The sequence below is a fragment of the Pipra filicauda genome, unplaced genomic scaffold (assembly GCF_003945595.2).
Source record: "Pipra filicauda isolate LSUMZ 115617 unplaced genomic scaffold, ASM394559v2 scaffold228_size1260155_pilon, whole genome shotgun sequence".
In the NCBI taxonomy this organism is placed as follows: Eukaryota; Metazoa; Chordata; class Aves; order Passeriformes; family Pipridae; genus Pipra; species Pipra filicauda.
Window position 1 is genome coordinate 298,603 of NW_024104341.1, and position 25,332 is coordinate 323,934.

The window sequence follows — 25,332 nt, forward strand, 5'->3', positions numbered from 1 at the left end:
TTTCCCTCTTTTCGGTCTATTTTCCTTACCCGGCCCGGACGCGTCCGCCCCGGCTCCGCCCCTTCCTGCCCCGGCCCCGCGCACCGCCCGGAACTGCCGCCCGCCGGCCTCGGGGCGCGGGGGGACCGGCGTGGCGGCGGACCCGCCTGTGCGCCTTCCTCCTCTTCCTCCTCCTCCTCGCCTCCGGTGAGACCCCAGCGGGCGGCTCTGCGGGGATCGGGAAGAGGGGGTCTGGCAGAAGAAAGAGGGGAAGAGGGGGTTTGGGAGGAGGAAAGAGTGGCTTGGGAGAAAGAAAGGGGGGTTTGGGGAGGAGGAAGAGAAAGAAGGGGTTTGGGGGGCGGAAGAAGGGGTTTGGGAGGGGAAGAAGGGGTTTAGGAGGGGAAGAAGGGGTTTAGGAGGGGAAGAAGGGGTTTGGTAGGAGGAGGAGGGTTTGGGAAGGAGGAAGAGGGGTTTGGGAGGAGGAAGAAAGGGCTTGGGAAGAGGGAGGAAGAAGGGTTTGGGAAGGAGGAAAACGGTGGAGAAGGTGTTTGGGAAGAGGAAGGGGGAGTTTGGGAGGCTTCAGGGAGGAATATTGTCGTTTTTTTTCTTCGTAATACGTTCTTTTTCTTGTTTCCTCGGCTTTTGTTTTTCGTCGGCATATGTCATTTTTATGAGCGGGGACATTCTGTTTTGGGTTTAAGGAGTAAGTAAGCGGCGGTTTGTGTGGGCCTTTAGTCAGATTTTTTTTTTGCTGCGTCCTCTTTCGCCCCCCCCCCTTTTTTCTTCTCTTTACCCTCGGACCCGGGGTGAGCTGTGGGTCTCCTATGGGGCTGGGAGGGGCGGCGGCCGCCGCGCTGTCCCGGTGGGTGCCAGGATGGTCCCTCCCGGGCACAGGGCACGTCCGGAGCCGCTGCCCTGAGCAACTCGGTGCAGGGCGGTAACGGGGGCAGGAGGGTGGGTGGCTTTTTATTATCTTAAACATTTTATTATCTTAAACATTGCTTTCAGGGGAGAGGCGTTTTGTGCATTCCTAAAGGGAAATCTCAGGTAGAGATTTGCAGCAAGTAGGTTGCAGAGGGTCGTGTTGTGGCTTTGGTGTAACTATTTCAGAAATTCCATTTTAACTAAGGTTTGATTTTGTCACCAAGAAGATTCCGGGAGGATGATACCCAGGAATTTGTGAGCTTGATGAGTTTCAGTATACACTGGATTAAGGAAAGGTGAAAACAGTAGTGGAGGTAAACTCAATTTGCCAGTGACTGAAACCAATGAGCAATGGCACGTGTTGAAACACCATCTTCAGGTCCATCTTCACAGAGCTGCTTTTTGTCATCTTTTAAAGGCCATGAGACTGGGGAGATCCCAGAGACTGGAGAAAGGCAAATTTTATGCTCATCTTCAAAAAGGGCAAGAGGGACTAGGAAGACAACTACAGGCCTTGCTGCTTCCATCTGGAAAGATCATGGAGGAGGCCATTTGTAGGCATAAGGAGGAGCAGGTGGAGACTAGGGATAGCCATCTCGAGATCTACCAAGGATAAGTCGTGCCTGACTACCTGGCTTGTCCCCTGTGGCAAAATAGCTAGATCTGAAGGTGAAGGAAGTGTTGGATGCCATCTGCCAGGGGCTTAAGGGGACCTAATGGAAGCCTTTATAAATCTAAGGAGGTTTTTGAAAAGATAGAGCTAGTCTTTGTAGTCAGATGCTTTGAGGGGGAATGAGAGACAGCACAAGTTAGAACTTCCAATTCCAAACAAGGAAATGGGGGTAGTGAGGCATTGGGACAGGTTGCCCATAAGGTTTTTTACATTCCTTGGAGGTTTTGGAGGTTTTCAGGATCCAACTGGAAAAGTCCTGGGCAAATTGGTCTGAATTCACTGTTGACTTCACTTTGAACAGGAAATTGCACAGGGTGACCATGTGACAGCCCTTCCACACTAAATGATTCTGTGATTCTTAAATAATTCACTATTTCTGAGGAGAAAATGGCAAATAGTGTAATCTTAGACATTTTGGATAAATGGATTACAGTGATATTGATTGAAATATTAATTTAGAAGTATATTATAAAATATAGTGTGGAATAGAATGTAAAATTAAGGATACCAGTACTAGTAACTACATAGCAGGAAATTTTACTCTAGCCTTAGAAGATTCTTTGCAGAAGATAACAGATAAATGAGAACTGATTAGTACAGTTTTCCAGACTACTGAAGTGTGTGAGTTTTGAAATGTCCCTTGTGGAAGGTAACTGAGAAATTATGCTGTCATGAATCAAGTCTTGATTAAGATACAAAAGCAAACACTGAAAACAGAAGTTTGTTTTTTCCTGCTTTTAAGATTTTCCTTGATCTACTTTCTTAAGATTTACATTACATCTGGAAGTTATCTGGAAAAGGTATTATTGGTAAATAAGCAAAATCTGCCACTGTCACTGATTAGTCAGGAAGAGAGTAAGTTCTGAGGAACGGAAGAATCTAAAGGGGAGGGAGAAAGTGAATTAATATTATGATAAATTAATTATTGATAAACACAGTGCAGTGAGTGTGTTGGCAGGAATTATGTGCTGTTGTTTCATGTGACTGGGTTTTAAGTTTACTGCTACATATGTTGAAGGTAGCTGAAAAGGATATGTGAGTGGAAGTCCTTTTAATCATCAGTGTCAGTGAAAAATAAAAATATTTCCAAGTTTATAAAAGAATGGGTTTGATAATAGCATTGCAATATAAATTGAAGGTGTGTGCTTTCTTGGAAAAATATCTTCAGTAGTACACTTGTCTCAGAAAATAATAGAAACAGGAGTTCAGAAACAGATGGATAAAAATACGACCATATCTGAAAATGTAATGGAAGTAGATCCCTTTAACTGCAAGTTATAATGAATAAGATAATAGATGTGTAGGTATGCAACATAGTAGATGGCAAATAAATAAAAAAAAAGAGGGCTCTTTTTTTCTTAAGATCCTAGAAATCTAATAAGTCTATTAAATTGAAGGACCATGTATTCTGTATAGTGCTCCATTAAACTTGTATGTATTTGGCAGTAGAACAAAGTATGCTCAAGAAATGAGAGAATCCAAAAATTCTTGGATGTTTTAAAAATAACAACCTACTAATTAGCATTATTTTTCCCCACAGAGATTTAAAACACTTCGAATAGTACACGGTGAGAGGCTACTCCATGATTGTTCGTTGTAGGATTCTTAATATAATCTCCGATACTTCAGGGAGTTTTGTTGCCTTATGTTTGGTCTTGTGTATCCATCATCAAACAGTTCTTATATAATAGTGAAGAAGTACCAAACAGAGACCTAAGCTGAGAAAGGTGCTTTTAGGGCTAGGCTGATGGCTGAATGCTGAGTTGCAAGAAGAGTGCACTTGCTTTGAGCAAAACCAGTTCTGCTCTGGGTTTTTTTTTAGCACAGTCATCTAATTTCACAGCTGAGTTATCAAACTGCTAAGGAAAAGACAGTGCCATACTTTTTTTTCCTAAACAGCATTTGAATTATTTCTTGTACAAAGATTCCCCTTCAAGAAGAAAGTCAAGGTCTGTCTTGCAGAACAGCCTATGGCATCACTGTTAGAACACTCTGCTGTCTTTATCTCAAGGCTATCACATTGCTGTATGCTGCTTCCACTGCCAGAGGAGCAGTTTATGAATGAAAACATGAATGAATGTAGTTGGATCTTAGGTTTATAAGTGTCAAACCACTGTTTTATACTTAAAAACTGTTTGATCTGTAAACATCTGGAAAGGGCTACTACCAGAAGCAATAATTTGCCTTTTGGACCAGGTCAGTTACTGATGTTAGTCTGTTTGGCAGTTGTGTTGTTATGGTCCAGTAAGGAGAGCATAATTATCAATTTACTTTTTTCAGGTGATGCTATTTTTAAGACAGCTATTGATGTGTTCATCTTCCCATTGAATAGACTTCCTCTAAATCACAAATAGATTTTTTTTTTTATTTGAAAATACATGCCTAAGCTGAGCATACTTGAACTGTTTAATAAACCCAGTTCCTTCCCTTCTCTTGAGAAATTTCTTGTGATATTAGTTGTAACTGAAGTAGCCTATGACATTAAAATTCACCCTCAAGAATAAAGAAAGAATTGCTGCAATTTCATAGCAAATAAAAGAATAAATACAGAGAACCCTCTTGAAATTTGGGGTTTAACAGTTCCTTTCAGTATATGTCTTTAAAAAGCTAGAGCTAGAAAGAAATCTTCAGCTAGATGAAAATTGAATTAGTGTGTTTATACTTGTTCTCTAAATATTACAGGCATCCTGAATTGGCTGCTAATGACTGTTTGGCTACCTGTTCTTCTTGTAGACAAGTGTATATTCCTAGTAGAAGCCTCAGAGAAGAACTGAAAGTATTGGTTTTTAGCAGGGAATTCTACAAAATTTTTGAAATTAGTGTTTTGATTCTACTTTCATTCAACAGAGGGTTTAGCAGAGTCCTGGTTTAAGAGTATGTGGTACTAACTCTTATAAAAGGCATATTCTCAGAACAAAGAAATGGAGGAGATAACCTACCCACAGATCTTGAGAGCAGCTTGAGCATCTATTAGAGGTTGATGCATTAAAAAAAGGGTATGTGCTTTCCATGCACTGTGAATTCACTTTTTGTAATCATCAGAGAGAGACTGGATGGGGCTTTCACTGCAGTCTCTGCTTGATCAGTGAAAAAGCAGAGTAACTGGTGTGTGGTATTACTAGCAGAAGTTCTGTGGCCACCAGAAAATGATTTGTCAAGTAGCAAAGATTAAGGAAGAGAGAAGAGGCTCTTGAAGAGGATTCTTAACTCTCTGCTGGGTCCATTGATAAAATCCCTATGAAGTCTACTGTATGTTGAACTCCTTGATGATCTCAGTCAAGTGATTCTCTGGTGTCTCGTGAAAGCTCAGCATGAGATAAAGGTTCCTAGGGACTTCTAGGCAAGTGTTAAGGGAGCAGGCTGCCACTGCTGGTGTTTTGGCCAGAGAGGTAAAAGTTCACTACCATGAATATCAAAAGGAATTAATTAATCAGACAAAACCTTGGAAGCTCCAGCTGAAAAAGCTGTCCAGTGCTTTTGAGCAGAACTGATGAAAGGCTTTTCAAGAACATCTAGATTATTGTGTAAAAAAAACGAAAAACCAAAACCAAACAAAACCATAAAGCATCCTGATGTGTTCCCATAACTTCCCACTTATTTCTTAAATTATTAATTGTCAATTACTGATTAAGTGAGATCTTTTTAAGTACGGTTTCCAATGTAAATGCAGTTCCTGAGAGCTTTTGTTAAAGAAATGAACCGAGAAGGTTCCAGAGTGCCAGAATGTATTGCTCTGAAGCAAACATAATTTTTTTTAATTAGTTCTAACCTTTTTCTCACTTCGTTCCATTTACATTGTCACTGTGGCATATTGAAGCCTTGGATAGTCATTACTTGACATTAAAACCCAGACTGTCACATGGGGGCGTGGTTAAATCACAGTCTAAGTTATAAATTTTCTCACTGTTCCAGCTAAATTTAAAAATGGATAGGGTGTTTTTTCAGGTATTTGTATAAAATAATACACTAGCCGTTTTATCTTATATTGTATGCTACAATGAGCTGGCTTTTTGTCAGAAGTTTCAAAAGTTAATTTTTCTGCAAGTAAGATTTTTTAGTTACTCTTAAACAAGCCATGAGTTAGAAATAACTCTATGTGCAAATAATGTTGAGGAGAAGAGTAGTAATTGCTTTCCTTGAAGTTGACACTTGTTTTGTATACTTTTCAATATTCTTGATGTATGGAATATCAAGAATATGAAATATTTGTTTCATTTACCTGAGTGTGATGAGTTTAGTTTCTGAATATCAGATATGCCAAAGAATTAATTTGACATAATTTCAGATGTAAAGTCAAATTCAAGTTTTGCAACTCTAGAGTTCACAATCAGTCATCTTCTAGTGATAATTAATTCACATATCATCCTTCCTGTGATTTAATGTCATTCCATTTTGCAAAAAAAATAACCACATGCTGTTTTAGTTATGCTCCAGATGAATAAAGTTGTCATTGATTTTCTTTATTTCTTTGTTTTTTGGTTTTTTTTCATTCAAACTCCCTCTGAAGACACCACTATGGCTGCTACAGTGAACTTGGAGCTTGATCCCATTTTTCTGAAAGCCCTGGGCTTCTTGCATTCAAAGAGTAAGGACTCTGCAGAAAAGCTGAAAGCACTTCTTGATGAGTCTTTGGCCAGAGGAACTGAGTCAAGCTATCGTCCATCTCAGAAGGTATTGGTGTTAGAGAGCATGGGTCATTTTTGTATGCCTTTACAGAGCTCCTTCTATTCCTAGTTCCTCTTTTATAGCTGGAAAGTTAAAAGAGAATCAGAAGTTTAGGAAAAAGAAAAAGTAATCATGGAATGTTCATATTCATCATTTCCCTTTTATGCAAAATAGTCTATTCAATTAACAGAAGTTAATGGGGAAAAATCTCTACCTTGTTGATATACGAAGACCTTTAAAAGAGATATTCAACATTATATCAGACATGCTATGTAAGGTGAACCCAAACTTACGTATTTCTGCAGTTACATTTCAGAGCTAAAAGGTCTTTAAAATGCCGATTACTTTTGCCACAGATAAATATGAAACAGAACAAGCTATTTACTGATAAAGCTGGGTCTCTTTCCGTGAAATTCTGTTGATGAAGTCATATGGGAATGAAAAACACAAAATGGTTCAAAGCAGAAATGATTTGCAGTCTGGAACCATTGCCGTCCAATGGACAAACATTATTTTTCATCTACCGAAAATCACTGAACACCTGCTAGAGGGACTATTTGAATCCAAATTAGTGAATGGAAATAACCAAGCGGGGACATCCTCGTACTGCTACATATTGCCATATGGATAACGAGGTAGTGTTCTCCCCTAGGATGCCTGGAAGTCAGCCTGGTGTGTTATAATGATGGTCTGTATGCTGATACATCAGTAATATTTCATTTCTACGTCTACGTGGTTCCAAATAACTAAAAGATACTATTACTGCTCAGCATATATCAGGCTTGTACGGTGTGGTCTAACTCCTTTCTGTTCAGCTCCCTGAAACCTAAACTGCAGTTCCCCCTAACACAGGTCTCAAAACTCTCGAGTGCCCTCAGAGCTCAAAGAAGCGATTTGTGGTTTAAAGAGGAAGCAGAGAGATCAATAATAGTGCAAAGAGACTTGGGAAGCCATTCTAATAACAGCTTGGCTGGCAGTCACCTGCCCTCAGGTGAAACTGAAGCTCAGGCCAGAGGAAGAAATCTTTTGTTCTCTTCTTTTTAGTATGTCTCCAGTATCAGCTGGATTGCAAAGCTCAGAAATGAAAAAAAAAATGTAATGGTTTCTTTCCTTGCATTCTTATAAGGCTGCAGGATTAATTTATGGTTGACCATGAAATCCAAGAACAGAGTAGGGAGCACAGAGTTACCACAGTCAGGCAGATGAGGATGCAACCTGACCCTGGATGCAACAGGAAGTCAACAAACTTCAGAGAGCTGAAGCTCAGGGCTTAGGACCTGTCCCAGTACAGAGCAGGGAATTACTACCCTCTTACCAGCTGAGAGGGGGTACCTTGCTCCTGTGCATAAGTGTGATTAATCACTCATTTGCAGACTCTCTTGGTTATTGTCCATTGCCGACCTTAAGGCGTCATTAATGAGAACTATTGAGTCCTGTTGAGATCTAAATTTATTCATCTGCTAGATGAATATGGACTGAGATTCAGCAGAGGTCAATATTTTTCTCCATGAAGGAATGAAGTATTGATGTCTGGTTACATCAGAGGTCGGGTTATGTTTTCAGCTTATATTGAATTTTGTCCTCAGAATTATCTGAAAATTTGTGTTCATTATCTCTTTGAATTTTAAAAGCAGAAATGTCTTCCTTTTTAATTAATGTTCCAAAGAGGATCTGTCTTTGGAAAAGGAGCACCTTTCCCTCTGGAAGGTGAGTGGTAAGGGGAGGTTTTACTAGTTGTCTGCAACTTATGCACACTAATTTATTGACGTGGTATGAAGATATTTAAGAAATGGTTTTTTTTAAAAGTGTGTGTGTAGATGATTGGTGTTGTATGTTGTTTGCCTATCCTGGTATCTAACTAATTGCAAATTGGGAAGTATCTCGAGTGTAGGGTTTGCCTTCAATTTTTGTTTCTGTTTTTAGGAAGCCGAGCAACCAAAAGTATCTGTTACCAAACCTATTAAGCAAGAGCCTAAAACTTCTTCTAGTTTGCCCTCTGGCAACAACAATGGCAAGCCCACTGCATCAGAAAAGGTGAAAAAAGAAACAGAAAAGAGATCTGCTGATAAAGTAAGTGATTTTTGTTCTCTAATGAGATAACTTGGTATATAACCTCGAAGGTGTTTTAAACAGAAGGTTCCCTTTTCAGTCTCTGTAGCTCAACTCATCTAGTGGTGCGTAACCTGTGAGCTGCATTAGCCAATCATGTCTTTAGGCACTCCAACAAAAGTCTTCTTATAATTATTCTGTGATTGTTTTCCCTTCTCAGTGCAGGGGGAGTTGGATTTCATGACCTTTAAAGGTCTCTTCCAAGCCAAATCATTCTGTGATTCTCTGTTTTGAATCATCCTGATAATAACAAGGTACTAAAATGTAGCAAATTGAAATGTGGATTTCCCAAAGCTTTTTCAAGGATTTTGAGGTGAAGTACAAAAAGTGGGCTTGAGGTTCTAGTTCGTAAATATTTTGAAGAAAATATGTAATTAAAGAAAATACATTGTGTGTGTCCTCTGTAAAGCACACTTTCTTATACTTCTAATCTAATCGTGCCAATTATTTTCTCATTTTAATAATATCTACTAGCATTTTGAGTTTTCACATTCTGTATGTGTTTAATAGACAAAAGGGGATACTGCTGAAGGAGCTGATGCACCAAAGAAGCCCAAAGTAGAGAAGCAAGAGGCTCGTTCCTCTCCTATTACAGTTCAGACGAGCAAGGATTTATCAATGCCTGATTTATCTAGCTTTGAGGAAACCAGTGCTGATGACTTTGCTATGGAAATGGGATTGGCCTGTGTCGTTTGCAGGTAAGTCCACGTTGCTTCATTGCTAGGTAGTTACCTTTTTTTTTAATGTGTACCATTGAGTTAATGCTTCTTTTAGTTTTTATTCTGGAGATCACTTAAGCACATATCCAAAGTTGATAATAGATTTAAGCATCCTTCATGAATAAGAATAGTTTCTTGAAAATAGAACCTTTAATGAGAAAAACAGCTTTTCTTCAGGAAAAGGCAAGTGAAAAATAAAACTAAACATGATGCAAAGCCTATCGTGACAAATACCAGTTTTTAATTATTGGAAAGCAAGTTAAAGTATTAACAGCTAATGATAAGCATTTTAAAAAATCACTTCTCTTCTGAAAGCATTTGTAAGTGGCATTATTATGAGATGTATATGTTTTGCTCCTCTTTTCCTAATCATTTGACATTAATTTACACATAGCCATGTTTTCTCAGTAAATATATCTTGCAGTGAAGACAGGTTCTTTTTACTTTCCAGTACGGGCTCTAAAATTGGATTTATTAACATTGTACTAGCAGTACATTTAGTGTTAACAGAAGTATAAAATTCACTTCTGAATATCTACCCTAGGATCAAATCACTCAAACCAGGATTTGGTTTCACAGATTATTTATGTCCTTGTTAAGCCCCCACTGCTGCCAAAAGGAGCAGTTTGGCTCTCCCAGTTGTACCTCCTTCCCTGTACTGTTTAGGGGATGTATTGCACACAGAGTTTTGTGATGAGCTGAATCAGCTTCTGGATCAGCTTTCCACGTGGGTTTTTCAGTAGGTTTAGGTTTCAGTAGGCTTAGTGAGAGTAAATGCTTGTGTTGGCACATGTGTGGATACAAGAATGTAGAGCCAGGACAGAGAAGGGGTTGGAACTGGCCTTTCGGTAGCAAGTATGTATTTCAGCTCAGCTTAAGTCATTTGTGAAACTGGGCTTTATAACTTCGTTGTTCCATCATTTTCATGGTTATTCCTGTTGTGTAGGTAAGGAGGCAACTGCAGTCCAGGGATGATAAATTTCTGTTGTTACAGCTAATTATACTGGTAACCAATTGTGGACTGATGAGATTTCATGTCACATTATTTCCATATGTTAGCTCAAATGTTTAGTTTCTTAATAGAGACACTGAAAAAGGAAGAAATAAATATCTCAATTTTACCTTTTTTTCCTTCAAATTCCACCTTTTCTGTCCCCTAAAAGGGGCAAATCCCCATTTGGTGGTATGTTAAAATGCTACTAAGAATAGTATGGTATTAAGTTATTTGGCAGGAAGGGATAACAAAAAGGTTTTTTTAGACAGTCTTGAGCCTGTTGTGGATTATTAATTTTCTGTCTTCCCTGGCAAAAAAAACCACATACAGGCATAATGAGAAATGCTTGCAAAGTAAAGAAACTAAAGAAAATGCAACTCCTGTGCCCAGCATGGCCAAGACTTTGCTTTGAAAAGCACAAGCTGGGTATGTGGTTCCATTAGCTGTTCCACAATCAATGTTTAACCTGGCTGCTGAAGGTGTTGCTTCTACATGCTCATGATCACCAACTCAATTGTTCTTGCAAAAGAGTTTTCTGCCCTGGCTAACTAAAATAGCTCTCATTAACTGATGCCAGAGGGAGAGAGAAGTACTGCAGGGAAAGAAACAACCCGTTAGAGAGGGGGTGGCAACAGTCACCCTCACACTCAGGATCACTTTCATTTTACACAGAACTTGCTGAGACTGATGTCACATGGTTCTTCACCTCCACCTCGTGCTGAACCAGATGCTTTTAAGAGGATTTGTGCTTTGGAGTTCTGACTCGAACACGTTGGTCAGACAGTATTCCTCTATTTACTGCTCACTTTCAATATGTGCACTGTTTTTGGGGTGGCCATCTTGAGCCAAAATAATAATATCCCCATACATATGAAGAATAAAAGCACTGGATACTCTGTAAAATAACTCAAGTATGAATAGTATTTTTAAAATGGCATCTTCTAATGACTCAATTATTCAACCAGTTGTGAATGAAAACATCATGTCCAATTGCAGAGTAGGTGGAGTTCATAGCAAAAGAGTTTATATTTACATTGCTTAAGAAGACAAGTTGACAAGAACCCAACTGTGAGTTCACAAATGCAAAAAGTGCATTCGAATATTAACTATTCCTTTTTATAGATGTAAAAACTAAAGCAGAGATGTGAAATGTTTCTTCAAGATTTGCCAAGTGTCAAATGTATTTTCACAGTGATTACGAGTATTGCACGTTGATGCCTATTGTGTTTTTCTTCTTGTTCTGTTATGCCAACTTAGGCATAAGGAGGGAGAGAATATTAAAATAACTTCAACTTCTCCAGTAGCTGTAAGTCTTGCAAAAACAGGACCCACCAGTTACATGGCTCCTCAGTTATATGAAGAGGAAATACTGTATGGAGTTTATAGATGATTGTGAAGTTTTCATCCCAGAAAAATCTTTAAAAAACACTGGGTTGGAAATAACAAAATTTCAAATTTTTTGTTAATACCTTTTTGTTTGTTTTTTGATGGTAAAAAATTGTTAGGCTTGTTTCTTAGTTATCTTATAATTTAAAAGTAAGTGGTTTAACTTGTTTCTGATCATGAGGAGTTCCTGACTTTTTAATCAGTCTGGGATTGTTCTTTGTAATTTTAAAATAGGGTGAGTCTCCCGCCTTGACACATGAGGTTGAAAAATCACTGCTTTGTTCTGATCCAGTTTATTTAGGAATGAGAAACAAACAAAATGTCTTTCAAATATCCTACATGTAGAATAATGGACCCTGGAATTTCAGAAAGGTTTCTCCCTCTGTTTTTAAATTGCCTGTGTAAAAGAGAAATATTTCTTAGAAAATGTTGTAGTATCAGACTTCATTTTTCTGTTATATAAAGAAATAAGGGATTACCTTTCCCCACCCATCTACAAATAGAGTTTCCATGGTTACCTGGGTACCTGCTCCTCAGGGATATGAGCAAAAGCAGCTTAGCAATTAAATAGCTTGATTTGTCCTCTGAAAGAAGAAATCGTTAAGAAAATGGTATTTGGCTAATTCACAGGCAGACTCCCAGTCATGTATATATCACTAATTTATCATTTATACAGCATGATTACTTTCAACAGAGGCCCATGCAAAATGAAGTCCTCATCACCAGCTTGCATGTTTGCTTCAAGGCAGGACTGCACAATTAATCCTTTCTATTCCATCTTTCCATGACTCTGGTATTATCTCAAATTCCACGTGTCTGTTTGTGTAGTAGGGACCAAAAGGATGGCTAATAAAACATCTTCAAAGTAGTGTAGAGCTTGGATGATGATGCTTTCAAATCCTGTAGCAGAAAGCACTCTTACCGGCTTGTCGTTGAGAAGTTAATTGTTTTTGAACTGTATTGCTCTAAAGCTTACAGCAAAATTGTACAAATGGAGACTAGGCCTTCATATACTAATATAATGAGGAAGTCATGTTTGTTATAGAGTGATGTATCCATAAAATGCCCAGGTGAAGCAAAGCAGACAAGACTTATATTTCTAATATAAAAATCAAACAGAGAAATCAAAACTGTCATACACATGTTTAATATTGTGGAAGTTTTAGATATTCTTGAAAAAAATTACCTTTTAAAAATATCAAGTTTCTAAAATATTAGTTAGGAAGAGCTGATACAGGAAGAAAAGGAATACATTTCATTTGCCAAAGGTAGGAAATATATGCGAAAGCAAAAATATTTTTAATTTTTATCTTAAGCCTTGCAAAATTTTCAACAGTTGGATAATCCTCTAAGTGCTTTCTTCCATAATCTGTTCTTAACTATTTGCTCTGCAGGCAAATGACAGTTACTTTTGTGAATCAGCTAGTGGAGTGTCAGGAGTGCCATAATCTCTACCACCAGGATTGCCATAAACCTCAGGTGACAGACAAGGAAGTGAATGATCCTCGACTTGTATGGTATTGTGCCCGCTGTACCAGGCAGATGAAGAGAATGGTAGGAGTCAGTTTTTTGTCTCGTGTGAGCACTATTTGAATACAGCAGGCTATTTCTACTATGTGAGAGTATTTTATGGGTTAGAGAAATCTTAGGAAGCACGTTGGAAAACTGTTTTTCTCAGCAGTGCTTCCCTTGCTGCAGGTGTGTTTTTTAATGTAGCATCTCAAAGAGCATTCTGCAATGTGCTTCTTAAAAAACGTTTTTTAAAAATGAAAAGTTGAGTGAAGAAGAGTGAAATAGGATTATTTCCTACTTGGCAGGCAGCAGTTGAAACTTTTTATTTTCTTTATTTTGGGTGATACTCAGTTTTTAGCATATGTCTACCAAATAGCCCTACAGTTTTAGTTTTCTTCTCAGCTTTGGACATTAATGGTTCCTTTCCTGTAGGACAAGACTGCAAATTTCAGTCCAGATGTCAAGCATTGAGTTTTCTCAGGCTCAAAAACAAGCTGAGGGTAGCACATTCCAGTAAAAAAAAAGAGAAATTAAAATCTTTATTTTGATTGATCTGCATGTTAATTTCTTGACTAAACAGGATCCCACTGCAATTGCACTCGTCTCATTATGAGAAATGAATATGAGAGTAAGACAGCACCTTGGGTGCATGAAACATTGGTGACTTTAGTTCCAACGTTTTAAAATCACACCCTTTTATACAGCAGAAAGTGTGTTTTGAAACTGCTCTGTGATAACTTAGCAAGTTGTTATCTTTTGAAATGGCTCTACTAAGAAACAAGAAAAAAAGGCAATGTAAGATCCTGGCCTAGGAATTATCATCACTGACTGAAATACATGATTATTCTGATGATCATCAGGCTGTTGAACTCAGAGGAGTGTTTGCTGAAGGTCAGTTCCTGCACAGGGTAGCAATTGCAGCCATTCAATAGTTGCCTTCAATATGACTTTTCCTTTTTTCCTTTTTGGCATGAATTCTGCCATTTTGCCTGCCACTTCTTAGCAGGCTCTTGCAGCCCACATCCCAGTACTGCTGGATTATGTCCCTTTCTTCTGCAAGTTCACCTTCCTTTACCTTATTCCTGTAAAGGCCCAGTGCTTTCCTGTTCTCTCAGTGTCACCGCTGCAACTCTTTCCACGCTGAAATAGCAAGTTCTGTTCAGGATGCTTTGTGGCTGGACCCTGTCTCCAATACCATAACCAGCACTATCTCCACATCCCCTATTACCTCATTTCTCATGGACCATTAAACTTGAGGTTGTAAAGACTAGATTGCAATGTTAAAATGCTCATGCTTTTTGTTAACAGTCAGAACAGTCAATGTTATAGGGTCTGTAACTAATTTGGCATGATTTTTTGGTACCACTTTTACAGGCTCAGAAGACACAAAAGCCACCTCAAAAACCAGCTCCTGCAGTGGTTTCAGTTGCACCAGCTTTGAAGGATCCATTGGTCAAGAAGCCAGAAATTAAGTTAAAACCTGAGACCCCACCAGCTTTTCTAGCATTCAAGAGAACAGAAGTCAAGGTAATGTAGTTTAAATTTGCCAGAGGAAAAGTTTATGTTTCACTGCATAGATTATAATCTTTTCTCACAAGAATCATGAATGAAAACAATGCAGATGGAGCAGCACCATAGCATTAACACTGAAAGAATGGGGAAAAAACCCTCACTTCACCAGGAAATCCCTAAAACATCCAGCTCTTGACTGTATTTTTATGTTACAAGGGAAAGAACAGAACTGACGCTATGAATTTTTTTAATGATATTTTATACAAGTAGAAATCTTTATAAATGTGCCCTGGCAGCCTAGAAGGCCAGCCATATCCTGGGCTACATCATAAGAAGCTGGCCCAGCAGCACGTTGAGGGAGGTGATTCTGCACCTCTATTCCACTTTTGTGAGCCCCTGCCTGAACTACTGTGTCCAGCTGTCTCAGCACAGGAAAGACATGGACCTGTTAGAGCAGGTCCAAAGGAGACTGCTGAAAGGAGCTGGGAAGGGCTGGAGCCTCTCCTGTGAAAACAGACTGAGAGATCTGGGGTTGTTCAGCGTGGAGAAGAGAAGGCTCCAGGGGGCCTTCCAGTACCTAAAAGGGACCTACAGGAAGGCTGGAGAGGGACTTTTCACAAGGAAATGTAGTGATGGGACAAGGGGGAATGGTTTCAAACTGCAAGAGGATAAATTTAGGTTATATGTTAGGAAGAAATTCTGTATTGTGAGGGTGATGAGACACCGGAACAGGTTGCCCAGAGAACGTGTGGATGCTCCATCCCTGCATTTTTTCAAGGTCAGGTTGGATGGGGCTTTGAGCAACCTGGTCTAGTAGAAGGTGTCCCTGCCCACAGCAGGGAGGTTGGAACTAGGTGATCTTTAAAGTCCCTTCCAACCCAAACCATTCTATCATTCTATGAATCATAGAAAATATATTATTTGGTCTCTGTGGTCAAGTAACGTGTGTATTTTAACAGTTAGGCTTTTCTTCCTGATAACAGTCGACTTGGACGTGCTGGGTTTACACTTTGAGTTGATGATCTTGAAGGTCTTTTCTGGCCTAGACAGTTCTATGAGTCTACAAAAGGGAAACTCTAGCTGACTCTGAGATCTAATTTAGGAGACTGCTGCTTCTTACACATAATTTGATCTAGTGGGTAGCGTGGGCAGGGGCGTTGGAACTAGATGACCTTCAAGGTCCCTTCCAACCCAAACCATTCTGTGATTCTATTCCATGATTCTATGTTGCTTCTATTTCTGTTTTTTCCAAGTTAAAATACTGTCACAATTTGCTCAAAGGTGGTAAACCAGAGGCAGTATAGTAAAAAAACATAGCAGTCTAATAAAGCGTGACGCTTACCTAGGAAAACACAGCTTTAACTCAAAATCAAAGCAACTATTCATGCACTCAGAGTTATGTTTGCCATTGCTCTGCCTGGATGCAAACCATCATGAATAATATGATGGGTATTGCTCAAGCTCTTATACTTGAGAATACTTTTTTCACCTCAGCAGAGTTATTTATTTGCCTAAATGGGTTGTTAGACCTGAGGCCTGATTTCATCCGTCATCTTTACTGTTTAGAAACTTTCCAGAAATACTGTAAAAGGGATATTACTTAAATAGAGGGGTTTAGTTTTCATTTTAACTTTGCCATTTGCTGTAACTCTGGTTTAATACTGCAACATATCATCCCCATCTGAAACCTGGGGGTTATAGGGTTTAAGGTGTGGGAACTCAGGTAATGTGTATAGCACTTTGCAAGCAAGGGAGCCCATGTGTGCAGAAGGCTTGTGTTTTGCAGTACCTGAATGGGAAGAGACCTACAGGAAAGAAGTGCAGTGACTTTTTTTTTTTTTTAGTTCTCTCTGTGGTACAGGCTTTTAAGAACCAAGGGAGAGAAAGGAAACAGTTTAGATACTGCTACTAATAAATTGATCAATGTCTGATTTTTGTCCAAGCATCTGTCATCTTGTTAACAAGTGACACCAGGTAACAACAGTAAAAAAAAAAAAAAAAAAGGAAGGCAAGCCACCACCTTTTATATAGTTCACAAATTTGGGCTTTTATTATTCATGGAGGGATCACAATGCTGTATGGTAGCCTGCTAACTGTATAGAAGGAAGGGGAGAAAAGGTATTATTTGTTCCATGTGGCTGGGAGATTAAAAGTTGGCTGCACCTGGCATCCTTTCATGTTCATGTTAGTACTTTCAACTGCAGTAAGCAGTGATGAAATATTGTCCATTGGATGATCCTGGGAAAAGAACTGAAACAGAGGCTCGATGTATTCATACTGTGATGTGTTGCACAAATAGATGCTACTGTAATAAGAATGTTTTTTTTATTTTAGACCTCAGCAGCAGTTTCGGGGAACTCTGCCAGTACAAGTGTTTCCTCTTCAGCAACGAGCGGCCTTACAGGATGGGCTGCTTTTGCAGCCAAAACCTCCTCTGCCAATCCATCAACTGCCAAACTGGGATCAACAGCACAGAGTGCCAGTGGGAAACCGGCAGCTTCTTCAAATAACCAGAAACCTGTGGGTTTGTCAGGGTTGGCAACTTCAAAAACAGGACTAGGGTCAAAAATAGCTTCTGCCAACAACAGCACAAACCCTGTTCAGCTGAAACCTCCTCCACCTCTGACACTGGGGAAAACCACCCTGAGCCGCTCAGTGAGCAGCGACAACGTCAGCAAAGTGGGTCTCCCGAGTCCCAGCAGTGCCGTGCCGAGCACCAGCAGCCAGGGGAGCAGCGGGAACGGCAACAGCGGGAATTCAGGGAACAGCGGGGGCAGCACGAGTAAAACCACCACAGATACTGGTAATCAGTCAGCCTCCCTAAAGGGCCCAACTTCTCAGGAATCTCAGCTCAATGCTATGAAAAGGTTACAGATGGTCAAGAAAAAGGCTGCTCAAAAGAAACTCAAGAAGTAGTACGTCTGCTTGCTAATTTTGTTGGTTATGTTCTATGAAACAGCAGCATTGGTGTTTTTGTTAAAGGAAATCCCCCAGTTACTGGACTGAAATGGAGGTTAAATCAGGGAAGCCCAAAACTCATGTTATACAGGAGGTCAAACTTCAATAATTCTGGTATTCCTTCTGCCTTGTGAACTGAGTATGTTGGAGGAATTCACTATTATATGCTCCTGTTTCTGTAGCTCAAAGCACTGAAACTTGAAATTGTAAAAGTTGGGTATTTTTAAATATTAAAAAACCCACATTTATGGGGACACTTAATAAAATGAACTTTCTGGAACCATCATTCTTAAATGTTAATAAATAAAAGGATTATTAATCTGGGAGGTCATTGCCACTTTTCTTTCACCTCGTATTCCAACACTTAAAATGCTTGAGGTGTTCAGAGTTCTCTATATTATACAGAATTAATTATCTCAAATTATCAGATTCATCATGGAAAAAAATGCATTTTCAAAAATTAGCTGTTAAACAACGGTATATTTAAATGGTGAATTTTGGGTTGGTAGTTTGGTTAATTGGCATATTTTGGTTTTATACAGTGAGAAACTTCATGCAAAAAGAGCGGAAGAGAGTCAAGGCAGTGTTTTCAAGCTTTCTTAAACTGTAGAGGGCCTTAATATTGTCCTGTTGAATAGGAATGGAAAATAAGTGGAAGCTAGTGTATATTTTAATTGAACAACATTGTTGTATGATGTGAGAGAGGGGAAAAAATAGAAGAAAATGAAGGGAATTGTCTTGAGTGTTAGTAAGTTTGCTTCCTTTCTGGCACACCTGAAACACAGAAGACTTTTTGATTACCTAAGTATTCCTTGCTGCAAAGTATTGCTGTAAAATTCACGAGCCTGGCATGTGCCAAAGAAGAATTGCCTACCAGCTGGTCTGGAAAATGAAGCCTCTGGTCTCTCCACTGTTCTGCCACAGCCTATATGATTGTTATCTACACTTACTGCTTTCTCATAACCAGAAGGAACAGAGGGATGAGCTTTGTCTCTCTTCATTTTGCAGAGCATGAGTCCCCTCTACTTCCCTGCCCGAGCATGGTCTTGCACTTAGCCCAGCTACTGTTACAAAGGAGATATGAGAGCTCTTGGGAGCTCAAGTGTGGCTCTTGGGAGCTTCCTATGGAGGCATTCCTGACTTTTTCTTCACTAGACCTAGTTTTTACACCCACAAGCATCCCTTCAGTTGTTTCCACATATCCTACCAGACTCTGTTACACTTCTTCAAACCTGTCCCAGCCATGTGTGGATTAATGCTTTACCACCCAACCAAGACAGGTAGTTGGGAAGTATCACGTCTTCCAGCTCTCCACTCCTACCCCTGAGCTCTTCTTCACAGTTTCTGGTCCCTCTCTTTGTCCCAGCTGGTCCAGGTTGTGTTCAGCTCTCCAGAACTGGTTCGAGTTGGGCACTGGAAAATGATCTTGAGTCTTGCTCGCTGTGACCAGCATTTGGCAATTTCCCTTTATTCCTTCTGTGATGAGGGGAGCATCTCTAAATGTCAAAACATCTCTGACTGTATTGGATTTGCAGGGCAAGGTTTTGGTAGTGAGGGGGCTATAGGAGTTGGTTCTGTAAGAAGGTGCCAGAAGCTTCCCCTGTATCTGACAGAGCCAATGCCAGCTGGCTCCAGGATGGACCTGCCACTGGCCAAGGCCAAGCTCATCAGCCTTGGGGGTAATATATTAAGGGGAAAAAAACTGTGCAACAGCAAGTGTAGCCAGAGAGAGTAGTGAGAATATGTGAGAGCAACAACTCTACAGGCACCCAGGTCAGTGGAGAAGGAGGGGGAGGAGGTGCTCCAGGAGCTGAGGTTCCCCTGCAGTCTGTGGTGCAGACCATGGTGATGCAGGCAGACCCCTGCAGCCCATCAAGGTCCATGGGGGAGCAGAGATCCACCTGTAGCTCATGGAGGACCCCGTGGTGGAGCAGGTGGATGCCCAGAAGAAAGCTGTGACCCTATGGTAATCCTGTGCTGAAGCAGACTCCTGGCAGGACTTGTGGCCCCATGGAGAGAGAAGCCCACACTGGAGCAGATCTGCTGGCAAGACTGGTGACACTGTGGATATCCATGCTGGAGCAGTCTGTTCCTGAAGGACTGCACCCTGTGGAAGGGACCCATTCTGGAGCAGTTCATGAAGAACTGCAGCCTGTGAAAAGGACTTGTGCTAGAGAGGTTGGTGGAGGACTGTCTCTTGTGGGAGGGACCTCACAGTGGAGCCTGGGAAGAGTGTGAGGAGTCCTCCCCCTGAGGAGGAAGGGACAGCAGAAATGATGTGTGGTGAACTGACCACAACCCCCATTCCCTGTCTCCCCACACTGCTGGGAGAGGAGATGGTGAATTCGTGAGTAAAGCCTGGAAATAAGGGAGGAGTATTTTATTTTCTCCTTATCATACTCTGATGGGTAATAAGTCACATTAATCTTCCCAAAGCTGAGTCTGTTTTGCCAGTAATGGTATTTGGTGGGATCTCCCCCTGCCTTTAACTCGACCCACTAGGCTTCCATCTTATTTTCCAGTCCCCCCTGCCCAGCTGTGGAGGGGAGTGGCAGAGTGGCTTTGGTGGGCACCTAGCATCTATCCATGGTCAACCCACCATGCAGACTTTCATAGGCATCCATTTTTATCCATCCTGTATTTTAGGTATGTGTAAAGCTGATACATGCAGCTATTTCCCATGCCTCATTTCCCTTCTCCACAATTAAGATTTAGGCTAACGTTCCTTAAACATTGAAAGGAATAGTTTCATTTACTCGGGATTGCCTCAGCTACCTGGGAAATTTGCACATTTTTTCAACTATTTTTTCCTTTGGAGGAAAAAAAGACTTTGTAATGCCTGTGGCTTCCAGGGCTATGTAAAAATAACAACATGAGCAGGAGGAATCCAGAACTTTTACTGCTTTTTGATCAGCCCATCCTTCTTCCTTTCCAACAGAGGGTTTTTAATGGTGGTATACTAGGAAAAGACCCCAAAGCAGTTTCCATTAGCAAGCAGAAGGCATATTTTCTTCCTAAGTGTTAATCAGAAGACTGTTGCCTAGATCTAAGTAGTAGTGTGAAGATATTTTCTTTAAATGGCTGGAGTGCTGCTATGTAAAGTGTTCATTCCAGTAGTAAAACCTGCTCCCAGAGTAACATTCAAGGTGCTAGCTGCCTCTGTCTTGCCTCTGAACACACATGTAGCTTTGCTTGTGAGAGTTCAGGAGCTTACAGCTGAACTGTGCAGATTACTTTAGGTGCCACCTATGGGGTAAACACAGGCAGAACAAAATTGATCCTTGTTTTTAAGTTGTGGTAGCTAATGCCATTTAAAATACTTCTGAGACCTGATTCAAATATATCCTGATGTTTTTATGTCTATAACTCTGGCATGGATTGACTGTAGGGTATCTCCATTCAGAATAAAATAACTTAGGCTGTACCTTTAGTGCATTCTGGTCTTTTCCCTCTGATAAGGGCAATTCTAGCTGGACTTGTCACTATCCCTGTATTAGCAAAATCTGCAATACAGCTACAATTTGTATCAGCGAAAGACTTTCTTCCACTGTAACTTTCCCAGCTTCTTAAATGAAATATAAAGTCTCCTTCTGCTGGTATAAAAATGTCAGTTAGGATTGTGATTCTTTGAAGTATTATATCAGGAAGGATTTATAGCAGAGACCAGGTCTTCTAAATCAAGTGTTTAGCTTGAATATGTAAGATAGGCAGTGCTGAAAAACAGAGTAGATTGAAGGGAACAGTTGCTTTCTGCTTTGATGTTATAGTTAGGATGGAATTAACAACTGTGTTTTCAGGAAAGGAGTCTGTTCTACAGGATTGTTTGACTGAAGTCGTATGTCAGGTTGAGGAACATAGTGTAGGGCAGAAAGAAGGAAGGCCTGTCTGAATTTTGAGAAGCATACCTCTTATTTAGAAAAAATAACTGGAAAATAGTCCTGTGATTTTTCTGTCCCCAATACAAATTGCCCTGTGATTTACTATAAAAACAGCTACATAACTTTCCTTAAACATTTTATAAATTTGTGGTAGTATTTTACTTCTACTTAAATATGATGTTTTTTTCATAGATGCCCAAAATTTGAATTGATGCCCATGTAATGTGAAATGATAGGTTACTCTGGTTCCATAAATGTTCCTTCTGGCTGGACTAGGGGATGCTGGTGATATCTGCGTCTAAAAAGAAAGGTCTGACACAAAGCTCTGTAATTTACAAGCTTTTATCTACTACAAGTCATGACAGACCTCTGGCTGGACACAGCAGTAAGTAACAGTCACAGCCTCAGGAACAGCTAGAAAAGAACTATACTGGTATTTGGAACCTTGAAGTGTATTTTTAAACTGGCTTAGTGTTTTGAGTGTTTGACAAGTTCTAATATTTTTATCTTAGAACTTTTTATAGATAAGCTAGGATGCATACTAGAAATGCAGCATTTTATCTGAGGCAACTCTGTTTCCTCTGCTAATTTTGCAGGCAGATGTTGGATAGCATATAAAGCATTTCGCTTCTGGAAAACATCTTGTTTAAAAAATAAATAAGAAGAAACATCTTTACAAAAATAGATTTTTATTATTGCAATAATTTAAAGAACTTTTTCACTATTTCTGAACAAACAATATTGTAAGAGGAATTATCAGTAATAGATCTGCGGGAACAAGGATTGTCATGGCTGTGCTTCCTAGTGCAGGTGTTAGGTCCACTTCATTTTTCTTCATGTTTAAAAGCTATCTTAAAATGACAGCAGAAGCATACTTAAGTGTTTGAAGGAGGTAATTACTCAGTGAAGCTTCCAAAGATGAAAATTCAGAAGGAATAATTCTTCAATCTGTGTTTGCATTGAAAAGGTGAACTCCTACTTAAAGTTCACAGCACCACCCAAACAAAGGGAAGATGGTAAAGCACATAGGTGCCAGAAGTCAGAGCCTAGGACTCTGCTGTTCACTGGACTGGGCATTTTCTGCGTTCCAGGTTATCAATGGCAACACTTAAAAATACTCCCTAAATGGAGAAACCCTTCAGTTTGAGTGGACCCAGTCTTGGAAGTACTTGTACATGTTTACTGTCAAAACAGTTCAAGTACGTAAAATGCACATTTGAACAAACACAAAACCAGTCCTGCAGCCTGTCCCTGCTTCAATCAAAATAAATTAGTTTTGTCATTAATGTAGAATACTGTACCCTTCCCTCCATTTAAAAAAACAGCGGCAAAAGCATTACATATTCTTAGGAATTTCTGGAGCCCCAATATATCTCAGTTTCTAGTATTTAAAGCACTATCTTAACAAAAATGTGACTGAACAAGTCTAATATGAAATATTGTAAATCTCCTTAATGTCAAACAGCTTTGGATTCAAGGAGCATCTCTTAATTTTTTACAATTGTTGTTTGCATTCATCTATTTTAAACAAAAATAAAAGTTTGCAATATATTCATAATATCAAATGATAACAGCTAAAACTTCGAATTTCTGAAATGGCATAAGCCAATACACTTGTGTACCTAATGAATTACTTTTTCTGGATCCCAAGTTGTGAGGTTAAAATAAAGTCATATTACCCACAATATAAAAATTATTATGGGTCCTAACCAAACACTGGGGTTTCATTTGACCTGTGAGGAGTTCCTAAGTCCCCTAGAAATTCAATGAAATTTATGTGGTCAGCTCCAGTATATTTCATCCTTCATTCCTTGTTACTTCAGGATCAGGATACCTAGTGAGTATTTTGGAGAGCAGCATTTAAGTACGCTTTGAGACACCTTCACGGAGCCTGATTTTTCATGGGGAATCTACATTAACACTCAAAATCAGAGCTCTCCCTATGACTCAAGCTGAGTTCTCAGAGCTAAGACTTAAGAAATCTTTTTTTACTGACTCTTTCCCTTAATTAATTTCACTGTCTGACATACAAAACTTCATCACTGTGCTTACACGACTGCATTAAGCCTATTAAGTACAATTGTGTAATTTCTAAAACTGTTTCAACTGGTGCAAAGTATAGATCATCTCCAAATAAAAGACTCTAAATTGTAAAACATAACTGCAAAGCTTCTTGTGTGTATCTTCCCCATAATCTCAAAATATGAAAGTCAAAGGAGTGCAAGCTTAGTAGGGGTGAGTCTTTCAGTCCAATCTTTCCAAGCTGATACTCCCTCTCCACTTCATTTACTTCATTTAACTAAAGGCGAAGTTTTCCGTAAAAGCAGCTACATCCATTCATAAAATGAATGAGAACCCTTTTTTCTTGCTATGGAAACGGCAAGATTACAGTGCCCAAAGCATAAGTACAATAAGGCAAAATAATACTTTATCTATTGTTACTGCTCACTGGATAGCAGTAATTCACAGAGATTCCCATACCAGATTCTGAATGTCCATCTTGGAGAACTCTAAAAGTCTCTCTATTATATGATTTAATCCAGCACAAATTTTAGGTTCTAATCTCTGTGATCCACTGCATTCATCCTCTGAGCAAGACTGACAACTTTTTCTACCCTTTTATGAAAATAATCTGAAAATTGAGGACATCAAAGAAAATGAAGGTAGGTTCATTAGCATAGCAAAAACTATTGTTTGCATCAACTGCCTTAACTTTTCTTATCCTTTCTTTGTTGACAGGTTATTTCCTATTAGATCTTGCTAAGCATTTTGAATTAGTTCGTCTTCAAACCTCACATTTCAACTATAGGAAGTAGAAATTTACACAAAACTTTAGAACACTTTCTGTGTACCCTCAACCAGCAATAATCCCACCCTCACCTTGATTTTAATAGTGTTGTCATTTTAATGTTCAGTGTAAGAAATTATGCAATACAGAAAATACCTGACAGGAGTTTACCTTCAATTACATTATTTGCTGCAGACATAATCACTTTTTTGTTTCCTTGTTGCAGTGCTTAGCACAAGAAGGTGTTCAGTTATCACTAGAGGACCTTGGCATTGCTGTATGAAATACATTGTGACAAGCACTTAGTTATCACTGGTAATCCCAAAGAGATATTTTTTATCACTACTCAGTCTGGCTTAAGTGCAGGACACCAGCCTGGCTTAAGGATCGCTGTAGTCAGTGGACCTAAAGAAGTACTACTTGACATTCAGCTCCTTCCTTGGGATGTCTTGTTTTCTATGCTCGTTGAGGATGCAATGTGGACTGTATTAACTTGTAAAACTGGCCTCATCTGTTTTGAGGATAGTTTAGCAAAATATGTCTTTTGATTCTGAAATCTGCAAACAATGAATGAGCTCATTGATACATTCTTCACTGTTCAATCTAACATCAGACACTTGGAGAATGATTTTTTTTTTTTTCTGGAAGAGAAATTTTGATGAATCTTAACTCCCAGCTTATTCACTAGACAATATCATCCCTGTATCTGACTTAAGGAATCAGATAGGCACTAAATATTCATTCAAAGGCACTGCTTGACTCTTCTTCTTCTTTTTTTTTTTTTAAATTAATAAATTTCCCAAGACTAATAATACAGGTTTCATTTCACTACACAGATTTTGCACTAACTGCCTAGTGTGTAGATATATGTGGAATTTCAAATCTGGGGTAATTCCATATTGCTACAAACTGTTTATACCATACAAAGCAGTTGTGTAGTTCTTTTGAAAATTGTAACTTCTTTAATTCACAGTAGTTGTTTCTTGTGTCCCCTCTTTTCCCCCCTGCATTTCCATATTTAACTAAACATACCTTCTTCCCTAGGACCAGTCACTCGTACCACCACGCTTGGTGTATTGTAAGTTGAAATGTTTCTAAACAATGAAACTCCTTTTCTTTTCTCAATCCAATAATCTCCACTGAGAAAAAAGTTCATTACAAAAGTGACTGAGGATAAAAACAGACAGTCAAAAAGTTCAAGTTTTAAGATCCATCTATGTTCATTGAAATAGCAG

At 39.3% G+C, this 25,332-nt stretch overlaps 1 protein-coding gene across 6 annotated transcripts; it reads left to right on the forward strand.

Moving 5' to 3' along the window:
- Positions 1 to 94: 94 nt before the first annotated feature.
- INTS12 (integrator complex subunit 12) lies at positions 95 to 17,757 on the forward strand. Of its 6 annotated transcripts, XM_039381499.1 has the most exons (8): positions 1,002 to 1,217; positions 4,424 to 4,572; positions 6,084 to 6,247; positions 8,165 to 8,311; positions 8,861 to 9,048; positions 12,844 to 13,003; positions 14,336 to 14,488; positions 16,808 to 17,757. In XM_039381499.1, exons 3-8 carry the CDS (start codon positions 6,092 to 6,094, stop codon positions 17,387 to 17,389), a joined length of 1,386 nt encoding a protein of 461 aa, XP_039237433.1. In that variant the 5' UTR covers positions 1,002 to 1,217; positions 4,424 to 4,572; positions 6,084 to 6,091; the 3' UTR covers positions 17,390 to 17,757. The 6 variants fall into 6 exon arrangements, with proteins under 6 accessions (XP_027573683.1, XP_027573689.1, XP_039237434.1 ...); XM_027717882.2 differs by lacking the exons at positions 1,002 to 1,217; positions 4,424 to 4,572 and adding an exon at positions 95 to 186; XM_027717888.2 differs by lacking the exons at positions 1,002 to 1,217; positions 4,424 to 4,572 and adding an exon at positions 775 to 785.
- The last annotated feature ends 7,575 nt before the right edge of the window (positions 17,758 to 25,332 follow it).

What these genes read in the sequence shown, in the direction of transcription:
- INTS12 (XM_027717882.2), top strand. Translation starts at nt 6,092, where the DNA reads ATGGCTGCTACAGTGAACTTGGAGCTTGATCCCATTTTTCTGAAAGCC. An exon ending in GCTATCGTCCATCTCAGAAG is followed by an intron (nt 6,248 to 8,164) that starts GTATTGGTGTTA and finishes TTCTGTTTTTAG; the next exon opens with GAAGCCGAGCAACCAAAAGT. An exon ending in TCAAGAGAACAGAAGTCAAG is followed by an intron (nt 14,489 to 16,807) that starts GTAATGTAGTTT and finishes TTTTTATTTTAG; the next exon opens with ACCTCAGCAGCAGTTTCGGG.